Raw genomic sequence first — 17,809 nt, 5'->3', positions numbered from 1 at the left:
CGTGTTCATGAGAGAGGCGCTGGCTATGCGGCTGGATCTGAAGGAGAGCAGGGTCGCTGTGAGTAGCTGGATTTTTTAACCTATGATGAAAAATAGGGTGTTATAAGACTAGCGTGTCTGTGTATCTGTGTGTATTTATCTGTCTGTGGTAGCGAAGCTCCCAAACGGATGAATCGATTTTCGGATGAGCGTTATGACACTTAGGTACAAATTGTTTTCAAAAATATTTCTAAAATGTGAAATTGTAATGCAAGTTTTATATTAGGTATAATTACTTACCTATGTACTACACATATAATAATGGACAACATTTCATTTTCTTTACCCTATATTTTTATTAGTTATTCGGAAAGTTTATAGAAAATTAGTGGACCCGTATTTTTTTATTTTGTTTATACATAAATTTTTGCATGTTATTTTTAACTTTAAAGTTAATTATTTTAAAACCGGAAGTGACGTCACATATTAGGCTCAATTTTTATTTTTGTCTATTGCCTGAGTCTCGAAAAAACAAAAATGACACTGACAAGTGACATTTAAACTTTGTTTACATGCCAACCAACAAATGGGTCATTTTCAAATGACCTAGATTTTTCCAATGATAGAAAGTAGGTACTTATCATGTAAAAAAATAAGCAGAAGCATTTTTTCAGCTGTGTAGGCGGTTTCATGCTCTGGGACATATTATATAGAGGTCATCTCTTATTAATAAATAAAAAAAATAGTCAGAAAGTGTCAGAACAGAATTAATGAAAATGACCCAAATAAACAACAACGTCACGATAAAACGTCAACGTCAATCAAAAATGAAAGTGACAGTTACTTTGTTTTTAAATCTATAGGCTTTGATCATCAAAATGCATCGCACCTGATGCATGACGTCATCAGCACTTTTTTACTATTTTATGATTTTCTCGAAAATGATCCAAAAAATACAAAAACATTTTTTTTGTGGCCTTTAGAGCTAAATCTCGAAATGGTTTTCGATTTATAGCAGCTTTAGTTTTTTGAAATGTTGTCCATTATGTCTTCGACATGGGTGGGTACCTTTAGTATGGTACAGACAAAGCAGGGTTAACATCGCGTGTAACTTCAGTGCAAAACCGTTAGAATTAGAAACACCTGAGACCAGTCAAAACTTAACTAATATCTAATTATAGCTGTCAGCACATCACAAGTATAATAACCACTTATCAAACATACACCCGGTGTAAACTACAAAGCTCAGGCCGTTTATAATTAAGTAAGTAAGCGTATATTACCGCTACAAAGGGTGAAAACAGAGTAATTCCAAAGGTTAACAAATGATTACAGTACGTAATCTAAATCTGAAAATGTTTCAGGAACGTAACATTAAAATTAAAATAAAAGTTGAATGTGTCCATAAGTGTTTAACTTTAGTTAGAACGCTTAAAAAGCATGCCTTTTTAAGCCAAAACGGCGTCGGACACCAAAATAACACCTCATATTTTACAGTCATATCCTATGCCTCTTACTTCGAGCGGCCACAACGTCTGCGATTAGACACAGGGTGTTCAAGTTCAGGCGAATAAAGTCGCTTTGACAGGCAGTTATTAAATATCTATACTGGGCCCGTGAGTGCCGTGACCAATCCGCCAGTGAGTTACGTCTTCATTTGGTCCGCTCGTATTATCGGCCCTGTAACATGTTATTTTCGGTGCAGACGTGAAATCACATTTATGACACGAAGCGTGTGTGTAATTTGTTTGACAGTAGATTATTATTAGTCAAAATACGTAAGTACCTATTTTGGACAGTCTTCTGAGGACCTAATGAACTGCTATTAAAGAATAGGTGAGAGGTGAGCTGGGAGGATCGAAGTTAAGACGATGCAAAGCTAGTTGGTTGTTGAAAGTTTAAATACTTGTATATTTATTTATTTATAAAATCCATATTTTTTGGTTTTTAAACATAGTTTCATTACCGTTTTTTTGTCGGTCCATGTTTTGCCGAACATCCTGTAAGTATAAATAAGAAAAATCCCTTCTATCAGGTTTATATCCTGATTGAAACAAATACAGAACATGAAAAAGGTCCTCTAATAATATCCATTGAGCCGTCCTAATACGAGTAGCTACCAGGAAATCACGACCGTAAAGAGCTGAAGGTTCTGTTCAATATAGATGAGAGACGATTTCCCTTATACCCGGACCTTTCCGGCTAAGCGGCCGCCGGGGACCGCGGTCAGTCGCCGCACAACTTTTTATATAAAACTGTACCAAATAATGCTCAACTTGAGATAATACAGTTTTGAATGGTCCCCGTTTTGTTGGGGTCGCGACCTTTGCGGATAGGGATAGGGATGGATTGGATTTGCTTGCGCTTTTTCCTTGACGTTGTCAAATGAGCTGGAACAATGCGGTGTAAAAAAATGCAGCGTATTGTATACAGGTAAGGACGGCCGAATGGCGTAGTGGTTAGTGACCCTGACTACTGAGCCGAAGGTCCCGGGTTCGATTCCCGGCTGGGGCAGATATTTGTTTAAACACAGATATTTGTTCTCGGGTCTTGGCTGTTGATATTTATAATTAGTATCTATCTATCTATATATTTGTGTAAATATATCAGCTGTCCGACACCCATAACACAGGTTCGGCCTAGCTTGGGGTTGGATGGCCGTGTGTGAGCTGTCCCCACATATTTAAAAAAAAAAAAAAAAAAAAAAAAATGGTATCGATCATGATACTATCACTTACAGTAGGTCGATTAAATACCACAGTTAAGTAAAACAAAAGCAACACGGCATGTAATATTCCTGCGATCATTATGCTGATACGGAACTCATCTGTATAATCACAGTATTAGCGTGTATTGTGCGGAGGTTTATCCGGGAAGATCTCCGAACAGACAGACTATCCCGCAGCTCTCCTAATAGTTGGTATAAATCAAAAGATTGCAATCTCGGCGGCACTCCAGGGACGCGAGCGAGACGGCACGATTGAATAGCATAGATTTAAATGGCCGGGTCAGATAAGGATGGATGCAGATGCCGCTGCTCCGTCTGCGCGACGACGACTAGGGACGTCACAATTCGATTACAGCTCAATAAAGTTAAAGTGACTTGTTTGTGTCTATAAAGTGGCTTTTTTCGTTTTCTCCATTTTCTTTCGTTCGCCTTGCGCTTCGATCTTTACGAGTATTTCTGATTGAAATAGCTGGGAATGCTATTAAAGGATTGCTGTGATTTATCGGGAATTATATTTTATTGGTTCTGGTTAACAATCGCGTGGTAGAATACAGTTCATAACTCTGTTTTAAGTATCTTCCAAATTGGCAACGATTGAATTACATACGATTTATAATAACTTACCGTTTGTCGTTAACCAGTTGCCAGAAATCGTTTTGAAAATATTAAACATAGTATCTTTCATTCTCATATATCAAGTGAGGGCTTCTGTCCGGGCCATGCATTATACGAGGGTTCGCGGAAGAAGCCGTTAAAAGGCCATTCTTTGCCGCAAGTGGCGTATTATTATCTAATTTCATCCCCACTCGAAGTAAAACTCGCTAAAACGGCTCACTCGTCTCGCCATAAGCGCGGAAGTATCGACTCCATTTTAAAATTCATAGCATAAAATTTACATTTATATGCCAATTTCATTCCGTAACAGGGCATCGGCGGTCTCACGCACACATCTGCAGAACCCTGAATACATGCAGCCCTTGGATACCACCGAAAAAAGTCAGCCATAACCGCTGAGATTCTTTATAGAGGGTTCCGTCGGGAAAGTTTAACGGAGATTTATGGAGGAAGAGATAGGTAGACGCGAGGTACCACGGTTGTGAAGTGTTTTCACTTCATAGTGTGTTCCAGATGAAGATACCACAGGACTTTCCAATAGTTTAAAGAAAGTTCAATGATGTCGCATAGCCTTTGTTCTCTTTCAGCTTTTAACAGTTACCTTAGAGTTATCTCCATAATAAACCACCTCCTTTTAACGATTTTCTCATTGGAGATATATATATTATATAAATTCTGTTTTATAATTTAATCAAATATCGTTGGATCCCTAACAAAATTTCCTTACATTCTCCGCACGGCTGAGAAAAAAAGAGGAGTGAGGTTTAAATAAAGAACACTAAATGGAACGCTTAGGCGAGAAAATGTGGATAGAATATAAAATTAAAGGGAAACATCTATCTTTGTCTCACGCAAGTGTTTTCAGTGTTGGTGTCTCGCTCCACGAGCTCGTATCAAAACATAAGCCGAGCCTACCCCGGGCTTAGCGAGATACACACCATCCGCATGGACGCCTCCGGATACACATTATCTTTGTTTTGAATTATATTAAAACGGCTACCATGCATTTTTATTAATAAAGTCATATTTATTGACGATTAAAAGGCTAATAAAATTCAATGCTACAGTTTCACAGATAACTAGGTAGAATTAAACTATCAATGCTGTTATTGAACTTTAGCTATCTAGTTTATTAAATTATAGTTGCTATTTCAATGAAAACGTTGCAATAATTTAAAACGCTTCGAGCGATTTTATCGCTGTGACAACCCTTATCAGTGAAGCACTGTGCGCCATTTTCAGAACGCAACGTGAAATATATCCTTGTCTCTTTTCCTCTTCACACTTGCCCGTCTCAGTTTTCCTCAAATTAATGATTGTTTGAGTTATCGTGAGGAATAGATACCTAAGTAATGCCATCTTCTCCTTAGCTTGTCGACGACAAACTAACTAAGTCACAACACTACTCTAGTATACTGCAACTTTTAAGATGTGGTTTATAATTACGTGATTAGCTTCCTTTTTAGGGTTCCGTAGCCAAAATGGCAAAAACGGAACCCTTATAGTTTCGTCATGTCCGTCTGTCCGTCTGTCCGTCTGTCCGTCTGTCACAGCCGATTTACTCGGAAACTATAAGTACTACAGTGATGAAATTTGATGGGAATATGTGTTGTATGAACCGCTACAAAAATATGACACTAAATAGTAAAAAAAAGAATTGGGGGTGGGGCCCGAAATTGCTCCGGGACATCAGTTCTGAAATACGAAAAGCAATCAAGGAAGAAGTAGGACCCATACAAAGTTCATTGGACTTTCTGAGCGACAGATTCGATGATTTCCAGGAACGCATTGAAACCATGGAATCGAAGCTGAGGAACCTGGAAGGTAAGAATTCCAATATTCTAAACAGCAACAAAAACATTGAGCTTCGAATGGCTGTCCTGGAGGAGAAGCAGCAAGAATTCGAACAGAACCTTCTTTGCAACCAAATTGAGATAGCCGGGATCCCCAAATTGCCCAACCTGACCCCAGATGCAATGGTGAAACAAATTGCCAGGTACAGTAAGATCGAGCCAACTGATATGCAGCTCATACGTGAGGTACCACCCCGTGGAGAACGTAATGGCAGCCTTATCGTGGAGCTGAAGTCCAAGAACATGAAAGAGTCATGGATCAAAGCCGCTCGCAACACCCCGCTCTCTGTAGGCGAGGTGCTTGAAGACACACCTAAAGAACTGGCCGGAACACCCATCTACATCCGCGAAGCACTAACACAGTACAATAAAACCTTACTGTGGAAAACTAAGCAACAACTTCGCAACTCTTTTAAATTTATCTGGACGAGCAACGGTAGAATTCTGATTAAGAAGAATGAAAATGCTAAAGTAATGCAAATACGAACCGAAGTGGACATACTATCAATGGCTGACAAGTAACTTACTACCAGATAGATTATCCATCTACTCAACCGCAAGTATACTTAATGGATTTAGAACCAGAAATTACAGAAATCTTTGATTGCACTAACCTAAATAATTTAATTGCACAGATACCTAAAACGAATTGTAATCTAAACCTAAGCCTTACCTGTATCCATATTAATATCCGATCAATGATTAAAAATTTCCCTAAATTAGAAAGTTTAGTATCATCTAGCCCTAATAAAATTCATATTATTGTTATAACCGAGGCTAACATAACTGACAGTATTTCAGAATTATTTAAATTGAGAGGCTACACAATGCACACGGAGTTACGAAAAAAACAAAAAGGCGGAGGCATCATTATATATACGCTCAATCCACTTAAATTCACGCAACGAATAATTAAAACGTACTCATTTGAAAACCTCATCGGCACTATTGTATCACCAGACAATATTCCCATAACACTGTGTGCACTGTACAAACCTCCTATAAAGAATAAATCCTGTTTTATCGACGAACTGAATAAGCTTGTAAACAAACTTAGCCAATGTATAAACCTCATACTAATCGGCGACATGAACTTGGATTTAAAAATATCTAACTCTGTTACAGACTGTTACTTATCGACCCTTCACGGGCACGGCCTAGCGAGCGGAATCTCTGACTACACCAGAATTGAGGAAAGAAATGGAATAATAAGTAAATCGTGCTTGGACCACATATTCGGACGCTTCCACTCGCTTGAACCGTACACCGGAGCTATCGACACCGTACTGGCCGACCACAGAATGACTGCGATTGTATGCGTTAATAAGGTTCATGTACAGGCTGCTCCTTTGACCATTACAAAAATAGATCAGAAAAAAGTGTCGGAATATCTTAGTACTTGCGATTGGAATAAAATTAAAGATTATGATTGCCCTAACACAATTTACAACTTCATTAGAGACAATTTTAGTAATGCATATAAAAACGCCTCTTCGACGCTTAAGTTCAATTCACAAAAAACTAATAGGAGTGGTGAACCTTGGATAAATAGAAGTATCAATAAATTATGTGAGCATAAAAATAAGTTATACCAAAAACTACGCAAAGACAGTAACAATAAACTACTTAGATTACAATACAATAAAATTAGAAACCGCGCAAATAAGATGTTACATCAATGTAAGAATAATTACTTTAAAAACGAATTTAAAATTAATCATGGAAACTCACGTCGAATATGGGAGCTTCTTAATAGGATTACTGGCAGAATTAAACCTACTCTAGACGAAGCCATAAAAAATAGCTTCTCCTACCTACTAACCGACGAAGAAATTGCCAATAAGTTCTCAACGGAATTCAATACTAACGTGCAAACGACTATACCAAAGTGCAAATCCCCCATACTAGATGAAACATCATATCTAAAGCCCACTAACGCCAGCATACGATTCAAAAAGGTTACTGCAGGGGATGTTCATAAAATAATAAAAACACTAAAACCTAAGAAGGCAGCAGGCATCGATGGTATTAAAACCATTGACGTAATAAATTTAGCACAAAATATATCTATCGCCATAGCCAAACTAATAAACACAAGCATACGACAGGGACATTATCCTGATGAACTAAAAGAGGGTTGCGTACGACCTATCCATAAAGGAGGTAAACGAGACGATGTAGGTAAATACAGGCCCATTACCATATTATCCTGCATAGATAAAATTGTGGAAAAGGCAGTCTGTAAACAAATGCAAGAGTTTTATGGTAAGCATGACGTACTGACTAAACTACAATACGGCTTCCAACCTAACAAAAGTTGCACCCAGCTACTGTCGGACTTCACAGATAGCGTAAATGCCCACCTTAACGATAAAAAACACGTTTTTGCGCTGTTCATAGATTATTCAAAGGCGTTTGATGTCCTGGATCATAAAAAACTATCACAAAAGCTCCACGCTAGTGGCATCAGGGGCCCACTGCTTAAGTGGTGCGATAGTTATGTCGCGAATAGGTGTAGCTATGTAAAAATTTGCAACTCACTAAGTAAACGAAGCGTGGCGACCCATGGTACAGCACAGGGTTCGGTAATCGGACCCCTTCACTTCCTCGTGTATGTCAACGACCTAGTTAATGTCCTGAAGCACTGCCAGGTATATCAATTTGCCGATGACACATGCATCATATCAGCTGATCGTAATGTCAAGGATGCAATATCAAAATTACAAAAAGACTTTGACAGGCTGTGTATGTGGTCTCACGATTCTGGACTTGTCCTCAACGCACAAAAGACTAAAATGGTTCACATACACTCACCTCACATTAAAAACGACCAACTCATCGAACTGAAAGCACATAGTCACAGCTGCCTACATTTGAGGACTCAAAGCTGCAAGTGTGAGTCAATAGAGCTAGTCAAGAGCCAGAGATACCTCGGCCTCGTGATTGATGAGCACTTCAGCTGGGGTCCCCACATTGATGAAGTCAATAACAGACTACGGGCAATACTAGCCAAAATATACATCATCCGCAATAGGTTAACCTTCCACACATTGATGACATTGTACAAGGCATTAGTTGAACCAGTGGTAGATTATGGACTCAGTAGCTACGGACGCACGTTCAAGTCATACCTCGAGCCCCTATTAAACCTGCAGACTAGAATCATCAAAAACATAGTTGGCCCTAAAATTAAAAATAAGTTCAGAGAAAACTGCAACGGCCTATTCAAGCACTGTGGTGTTCTGCCCGTGGACTTAAAATTTAAATACGTGCTTCTCAAAGAACATTTTTTTAACCAGGAAATCCAAAAGCCCATATCCCACAAAATCTTTACTCGAAAAATTGCCAATAACTTTCTCAAAATACCCAAACACAACAATTACTATGGAAAACGCATAACTGCGCAGCAAGTACCTATCATAATAAATAGTATTCCAAACGAAATCCGGAAAAAAATTACTCCCTTAAATATAAAAATAAAGTTAAAAGAGTTTTTCCTACAATCATTAGAAAATAATTAGCACCCTGTATATGTCGTCAATATGATAAATTTTACAATGTCGGTAGTTTCTTTAGTGTGATCGCCCGTCCTGCAAGTGTAATTAAAAACCACTCTTATTACTATTCTATCAAGAGCTATGAAGAAATGAATAGTGTTATCTGCCGGCCGGCACGGTCTCGCTCGCTGTATTTTTTTGTGATCGTATGTTAATGTGCTAGAATATTTTTGCTTATATGGCTTATACCTACTTATATTGTATGACTACGTTAATCATTACTTAAAAATAACTTGTATGGTAGATTAAAATCGCATCACACACAAACCTTTGAAGGCTTATGTGGTGTTGTATACTGTTAATTATATGTACCAATATGTGTTTGTTAATAAATAAATAAAATAAATAAAATGTAACTGAGGGATGAAATTTTTTTTTTCGATGTACATACCCGTGTGGGGTATCAATGGAAAGGTCTTTTAAAATGATATAAAGTTTTCTAAAAAACATTTTTCTTAAAGTGAACGGTTTTTGAGATATCAGCTCTCAAAGTCGTAAAAAGTATGTCCCCCCCCTCTATTTTTATAACTACGGGGTATAAAATTCTAAAAAAAATAGAGGTGATGCATGCTAATTAACTCTTTCAACGATTTTTGGTTTGATCAAAGTATCTCTTATAGTTTTTGAGATAGTTTGATTTAAGCTACGGAACCCTTTGTGCGCGAGCCCGACTCGCACTTGGCCGGTTTTTTAATTTTTACATTACCTAGTTTTTATGAAGATTTAAAAAGACACAAGAGCCAAATCGAAGTGTCGTAAACATGAAACAAAAAGGGGAGAGGAGGCCCAAATTGCGTATTCAGCGGGAAAAATGTACGAAAGACGAAACGACCGCTGAATGTCAATATCAAGATACATGGGTATCTTTAGTAGATTATGATTTAGGTATTCTATCAACATTTAGTTGAGTCATGAGTCATTTTCTTTCAAAATCATTTCATAATCATGATTTACTGCATAAAAAAAAGTTAAGTAACTATATTGCACGGTGGCACAAAATAATGTGGATAATTATTTGAATATAAAAATACATTGTAAAGTTTTAGAACTTAGCAGAACTTTTATAGGGTATTTATTCATAGTACTGACACTTAATATCCTATACTCAATATCCTAAGTAATTGAAATCGTTGCAAACCATCCCAATCATGACTTACACGGTCTACTAACTCTACTAATTTAATCCTGAAAATGTAGGTAGTCAATTTGAAAACCATATTTTAAATCATTTTAGCTTAACGAAACAAAAAGGTTTCCTCAAAATGACTGGTTAAAGTGTCTTATTTACACAAGAGGAATCTTTAACAGGGGAGAGGGAGAGGGCTGCTAGCGCGACGATTTCCACAAACGCTCCCCGTATGAATCTTGTTACGCAGTCGTTGTTTAGTTTTCTGTCTTTGGGGAGTTAATGGAAGCGGTTTTTTCCGGAAACGGATGTTGGTTTTGTGGGATAAATGCGTCTTTTCGGCGCGAATGTGAGGGCGTATTGTGATTGGGTGTCGTCAGGTTAGGGCGGCTGCTCACTCTATTCGAACTTGTGTTGAAGTAATCAGGGCCCACTTTTCTTTATTGCTTCAGTTTTTCCCTTTTGTTATCTGTGCGGTTGTGTTTATGTGTGGATTTCAGTTTATGGAACTTGTTTCGTGACAAGTACACATTTTAGTGTGAAATCAAAACAATCAGAGTATAGTTTTATAGCACAGTTTTGTACGTAAATTGTTATACAAAATATTTACCTGTAAGTGAGGATTAGACATTCTGAAAGTGTAAACATATGTGACTGAATTTTGTAATATAAGTACAAAATATTATGTTTCTTTTATGTTTGGTTGATAAAAGTATACCATAGTGATAAAAATATACCATATATTATAACATACCCTAACGTCTTAAAGCAATACTTACTGAGACAAATACTACAAATCAATACAAACTCACTTCATTATCTCCCCACACATCTTCGCAACAGATTCGTACGAAACCATAGGTATTAATGACATCTAACCCCAACCTCCCCTGAGGCAAGAAGGGGGGGATCTTCACGAAAGTAGAGGGGGTTTTCATTACCAACTGTTCATCGTAACTAGTCCTCTATCAGATAAATAACACATTCGAAATTAGTCTTTAAGTCACAGTCGTAAAAGCGACAAGCTGCGGAAAAATCGTTTTATAGGGTTCTATCGGTGAGGGTATCATTCGCCAGGGCCATTACACGCGGTCGTTCCGAATCTATTCCTTAATCAATAGATTTCGATTAGCCACTGGCTGTTTGGAAGTGAACCTTTGCCAATTAAAAAAGTTGGGTGAATTTATACGAGATTAGTTACGTTTTGCGCTTGAATGAAAATTTCAGATTGGATCGTAATTAATAGAAAATAGGTTTTAAATTAATAAATCTTATCAAAGTGTAAGTGTACCATGCCTAATATATTCGTTCCGGATTAAGTTGTTTTAGTAACGCCATAATTTTATTGATTTTCATGAAACCTTATTTACATATATACTAGCTGTTGCCCGCGAGCTTTGCTTTTCCTTGCTAATCCAGTGTTAGAGCTTTCTACATACTTACAAAATTTCGTCAAAATTGCAATAGCTTTTTTTCACTAGGTACATAGAGTAACAATAACAAACAACCATACTTCCAAAATTTCGCGTTTATAGGAAACGTACTTGATTTAGGTTAATGAATTTTAAAAAAATTGATCTACTAATAACTGGCAATAATTACGCATTATTATTACAAGCGTATAAGAGCTGATTTCTCAATAGTCAGATAAATGCTATCTGAGGGATAAACTTGTTCCTGTCACTGTCTAATACCAAAATTCACATACGACAGCATCAGCATTATTCGTCAGATAACTTTTATCTGACTATTGAAAAATCAGCACTTATAAAAATAAATAAAGGTATTGATTGAAATGTCACGAAGGTAAAAACTCTCAATAAATAAAGTCATCTGAGAGCCAATAAACTGGTGTCGAGAAGGACCAGCCAGATGGCCCAACTGAAAGAGTCTCATCACATTTTATTAAATTAATCCAAATTAATCCGTGGAAATGGCCGCTTTAAATTATATGTTTTGCCATAAAATATGATGGTTTGCTCGTAAAAAGGATAGCGGCATTTGGCGGCAATGAGTTTTTTTTACGTATTTTTTTAACAATGGCTGTTGTAGGACTAATGTTGTATCCTCTATTCGAAATTTCAAACTAATTTTGTCTTTATACACACAAACACATAATTATATATACGTAAAACACACTATAATTATTACTCTACGAACATACAAAATCATGCCTACCTAGACTTCTATCTTTCTGGCTACAAATCTTTACATATTCTAATTTTTTTCTATTTCCAAAAACAAAAATGTATAAAAACATCGACAGAAATAGCCCTTTTAAAAAGCTTACAGTCACCCATATGGCCGGTTAGAACCTTCTGCCCTTAAGCTAATTTAAATTCCCATTATTTTTGAATACACTTTTAAGTAAGTTTAATATTTATAACGGTTCCTAAGAAGTAGTAGTTTTATAGATGAGAAATACTAAAACTTGTCTGTTTAATTGTAGCGAATATAAAGTACTTACCAACGTATCTAAATCTCTTAAGTAGGTATATCGAAGTATTTATAGGTGGGCCTGAACATAATAAGATTGCTTCCACGTGTTTATTTTATGTTCATTCCAGTACAATGTTTTGTAATGTGCGAGTAGAAGTATCATGTTAATTAAATTAATTAACGTTCAGTGTGTATATATGCACTTATAGCTAATTAAGTAGCTACCTCATTAGCAATTATCATATTAATAAGTGCCTAATACCTTACTTTCTATTCAAAGTGATGATGGCCGCTGGCGCATTGTTATAAAAGCCTGTTGCAATTTTATTGAATTAAAAAAGCGAAAAAAAGTGTCGGTGCGCGTCAAGGGCGCATCAGATATGCGCGCACGCAGCACGGCATACCGCATCAGTATGTAAATTGAGGACCTCGATGCGCATTGAAAATTAACGTCTCAATTCATGAGACTTTGTATCGTCAACCCATGTTCCGTCACCGCAATATTAACCTTATATTCATCCACGGATAGAGATCCCTTTCAAACGGCATAGCTTCAGCTGGAAAGCGGCTTTTAAAAGGCGTTGAAATATGAAATTTTATTGGTAGTGCGTTAGGCTTTCACCATTTTGACACTTAAATTGGGAATAGTTATCCGTGAATGGGAATTTGTTGTCGTTAATTTTGTCAACAGACATGCCTCGTCTGGGAACCAGACCTATCACGTCTTCATTTCATTAATCCACCCATTCTGTTACATTCCTATTTTAACCAGCTTATTGCAAATAGGATATAAAATAAAGACTACAGAGGGTAAAACACTGTCGACTTGAGTACACTTTTGAATCTTGAATTCTTAGTAGTTGATAATCTATAATGTTTCGTAGTGGAAACTAATAACTAACGTTTTCCTTCTCACCACCAGGTATGGTTCCAGAACAGGCGGGCGAAGTGGCGCAAGAAGGAGCACACGAAGAAGGGCCCGGGGCGGCCGGCGCACAACGCGCACCCGCAGTCCTGCTCCGGGGAGCCCATCCCGCCGCACGAGCTGCGCGCCAGGGAAAGGTCAGTACGCTACTCTCATTGTACTGGCATAGGTGAAGAAGGGCCACACCCGATCTCCATACCTATAGCTTGATGGTATTTTTGGTCAATAGCAGACCGATAGCAGACAGATAGCATAACTGGCGATATCTACATACCCTACAGTTACATGCTACATCAATAAATTATCTTACTTCCCGTCCTAATTGTCACTCTCCCTCCACAGGGCGAGACGAAGGAAGAAGCTGGCCAAAGCACTAGACCGCCAAGCGAGGAAGCTGCGAGCCAAAGGCATCGCCGTGGACCTAGAAGCCCTCAAGAGCGAGTACCTGGCGCAGCACCGCAACACGGGGCTCTACTCCGACTCCGACGGAGACGAGGGGGAGGACAGCATGATCGACGTGGTGGGGGGCGACTCCTGCCACGACTCCGGCCCTGAGGACTTCTCGCTGACCGGCCGCCTGCGCGCCCCGTCCGGAGCCGACGGCATGAACAACAGCGACAGTTCCACTTCAGATGCGCACTCCGGACGACACTTCAGCCCCACGCCCGACCCCCAACCTTCCTTCTTCAACAACTTCGGGCCCTCTAGCGGCAACTACGAGAAGTTTGACTTCGACTCGGGTCGTGCCGTCTCCCTCGACCTCAGCGGCGGCGGCACCGCGACAGAGCGAGACCTCGCCAGGAACGGGGGAGTGAGAAAGCACAACCCCTTCAGCATAGAGTCCTTGCTCAATAATAATACGTGAAAGTGACTGTCGGTAGATGTAGGTTTGACTATAGAGGCTCTATGATCTGATTTGTGAACTCCAGTGGTTCGAAAGTCGCTCTTGCGAATATAGATTATCTACAATTTTTATGTGTTTGGGCGTGAAGCATTTCGGATAATGTTCCTTTGCTTAAATAGTACTACTACCTATAAATATGATTGGTTTTAGTTAAATATAGTCAGTGGTTAGTTTGTATTGGTAGTAGAGTTCAGCTAGCTGGACACAGGATAGTTTTCGGTATTTTAAACAAATATTTATTTTCTTTTAAGTTTTCTTTACCAAATAGCAATATTCAAATGTTAATAAATTTCTTTGAATTTTACTTCCGAATATGACTATACCGTTGAATTGTCTATAAATACCTATATTATGTTAATATCTTATACTTACATAAAGACTTATAAAATATGTATCATTTAACAACATATCCATGTGAATACTAGAATTAGATTGAAATGTATTATATTAGATAGTTGTGTACATAAGCTTATATACTTTTATTTATTTTCCTCTTGAATGTTAATATATTCTTATTTCTATACAATACCTGGGGCAATAATTCTTTAGATAAAAAATGATGGAGTACATTAGGTACCTAAATCTATACTTTTATAAATAAAAGCACCATGCGTCAATTATGTACTTATCTATGACATTATTAACGAATCAATGAGTTTAGATAACACAGTAGGTATGTAAACATCGATTAAAACATACTTATAGTTTTCTAATTTAAACAAAATAATGATATAATTAAAGTGCAATATTTCATATTCATATAATATACGTACAGAGTTATAAAGTATATCTATATGGATGGCGACGATTATCATTTCATATCACCCGTAAGTGGCCCTTCAAATGACCTAAACCGACTTATTTAAAAAAATAGACCGAACATGGTCCTGGTTTTAGAACTGGGTTTGGACTGAAATATTTGTACTAAATCTCGTTCTAAGCCAGAATTATATTTAGTCTAAGTTTTATAATAAGAGCGCTGGTAACCTATACATTTATGTATTGCTGACTATTATACTTTCAACATAGCAACATGCGTCTATATAATCTCCGTACGTCTATTGGCCTAGAATTGCCCTCTTTAACTCAAGTGAGCAATTATAATTAACTTAATTAAGTTAGTATGAAAATTCTCGTTGCTAAGCATGTAATGTGCAACTTTGTTTGTGTTATTATAACTGAGCTACCACAGATATAACCGGGATTGTAATAATTATTTATCTTACAAAGTATAATTGTGCGCTATCACTAGATTCTAACTTACGAATTCGAACTCAACTTCTGCTTTTACTAAAAATCATTTAGAGAGTGCTGAGCAATTTATTTTTATACTAATCTTGAGTTTTCACTTTGAACGTGATTTAGTTATGTCTACGATTCGTTCAATGTTTGTATGGTTACATAAGTTATTTTGAAAAAAAATAAAAATATTTAAAATGATCTCTTTGCCTTTATTATATGGATTAAAAGATCGCATTTCTATAAGACAATATTCATTTTCTTCTTAATTTCTAATATTGTAGAACAGTTGTTACTTATTCCTATTTATTAAGATTCATCACACGAACACATCTACATATAATATCCTAAAGTATGTTAAAATTGTAGTCGACAACAATATCTTAGGTACAAAATAAGAGTTAAGTTATTTATATAGAAATTAGATGAACGAAAATGATGATTTGACTAATATTTGTAAATTGGTTAACACAATGCTAAGTGTAAGCTGTACATAGTTATTATAAGTGGCGAGTAACTTATTGAATCAAAATAATTACAACGTATTAAAAAAGCATACAGTTTTATTATTTCATAGAATATATTATTAATATAGGTATTTGACTACGTGATCGGAGTGTACTTAGGTATAACCTAACTTCCTAATGTTCCTATGATCCTTAATTCCCGACATATTATTCATATATTCCCTTCTCTACATACTTATACACTTACGGGCAATGAAAAATTTCACAACAGGAACCCAATTTTTTCAAACATTTAATTTAAACTTTGAACAATATATTACCGTTTTTAGTCGGTAATATCCTGATGCTCTGTTAAATGTATTCCAATGTTGCAGAAGGAGTCATTAAGCAAGCCTTTTCCGTTTAGAAGTAATTTGGTGATTTTTTTAGTGGAACCTTTTCATTACCCGTGAGTGTTAAAAGAGCTCATAGACTCACTTAAATAAATAGACAGTCGCAGCGATTTAAAAAAAAATAAGATAAAGATAAAAAATATTTATTCGGTGACCAGCACCACACACCAAAAATACACAAGGAAATACACACAGCAAACAACAAATAAAACAAAAGAACTTATATGGCTAAACTTATAGGTAGGTAGGTACTTAATATTACACATAACAGGCATACAAGTTATAAAGGTGTGTGTTTTCCAGCACCGAAAAGGCCCGCGCCTCAGCTCGTGTCACTTAAATTCCAATGGAATTCGTTTTTCCATTAAACTTGTGATTATTTCCCATGGAGAAATCAGTAACGTTTACTAATAAATATTTTACTGCCGATATACTTAAATAGGTACTACTCTTCAAAAACAGCGACTTAGAAAACCAACTACCCCTTCAGGGATAACAAGCATGAGCATGTGTTTAAAATCATATTATGTGTGCTGAATTTACCTACAATCTACATGTTATGAAATAAAATGGTGTAGTTTTTTTAAAGAACCCTCTTCAGAGAAGAACGCTTCAGCTCCTCAGAGTAAAGTTTAAGATGCAGTTAGACAGCTCGTTGCATCTGATAAAGACCAACATTACTGATTCGCCGCGGTCGTCATCGAGCTAGCCAATATCGGAGACTCAATAGGTTCCTGTCTTTCGATCAAGGAAGTGCTTGATCTCTGGAATTCAGACCCTACGGTTCACAAATTAAGAGCCCTCAAAACATTCTACTTGAAAACTCTAGATGCATAGATATGTATAGTACCTAGGTACTTAGGTATATTATTTTATGGTAACCAATGATGTAGGAACATGGTCGTTCCTACATCATTGGTTACCATAAATATAATACATTCAATACCTGAAATAAATGAGGTTCTAACTACATAGTAATATTCAGTAATGGTGAAGACTCCTTTAATAATACTTAGTTATTGATCAGTAAACTGCAAGAATGTGCTGGCCATTTCCATGAAATAAAACACACTTGTGTTGCAGCAAGGAAATTTAAGCACTTCTCACACACACACACACACACACGCACTCACGCCTTGTACTAATGTACTCCCTTGCGAGGTAGGCAGAAGGAAATTTAAGCACTTCTCATTAAACCTATTTCTATAAATTTTAATTTTTAGTGTAGATGTAGGTCTTGTACCTGTCCAATGAGTACCCAAGTAGTGACTACTGCTGTGGACTGTGGCAGCTATGACGAATGAACTCTTAGCTATAACGGGCTAGTTCTGAAGGGCTAGTACGTACGGGGCGCATTTAAAACGTGACAAGAGTTTTGCATCGCGCCCACTCACATCGCGCAGCCTCAAGTGCGAGCGCGACGGAGAACGTTTGTCACGTCTTAATAGCGCCTCGTGCTGCAGGGCCTGAAAAGGATATAGTATTTATTATAGGTTTGTCAGATATAAATTTATTTGTAGCACTTTACTAACTACCACCATTTAGATCAGATAATATCATAATTCATAATTGTAAGTAGGAGTCT

General features: G+C 37.1%; 1 protein-coding gene across 2 annotated transcripts in view; it reads left to right on the top strand.

Annotated features, from left to right (window-relative positions):
• LOC119691474 (homeobox protein unc-4) overlaps positions 1–15,921 on the top strand; it is a 36,957-nt gene extending 21,036 nt beyond the window's left edge. Inside the window, exons 3-4 of one of the 2 annotated variants that reach the window (XM_038109020.2) lie at positions 13,220–13,359; positions 13,577–15,921. In XM_038109020.2, coding sequence (XP_037964948.1) covers positions 13,220–13,359; positions 13,577–14,087 — 651 coding nt within the window. In that variant the 3' untranslated portion in view covers positions 14,088–15,921. Of the gene's footprint in view, positions 1–13,219; positions 13,360–13,564 lie in introns of both variants that reach the window. The other variant, XM_038109019.2, reaches the window with a different exon arrangement.
• Positions 15,922–17,809: the final 1,888 nt, after the last annotated feature.

Source organism: Plutella xylostella, chromosome 17 (genome assembly GCF_932276165.1).
Source record: "Plutella xylostella chromosome 17, ilPluXylo3.1, whole genome shotgun sequence".
Taxonomy (NCBI): Eukaryota; Metazoa; Arthropoda; class Insecta; order Lepidoptera; family Plutellidae; genus Plutella; species Plutella xylostella.
This window is presented reverse-complemented; position numbering and strand designations above follow the sequence as displayed.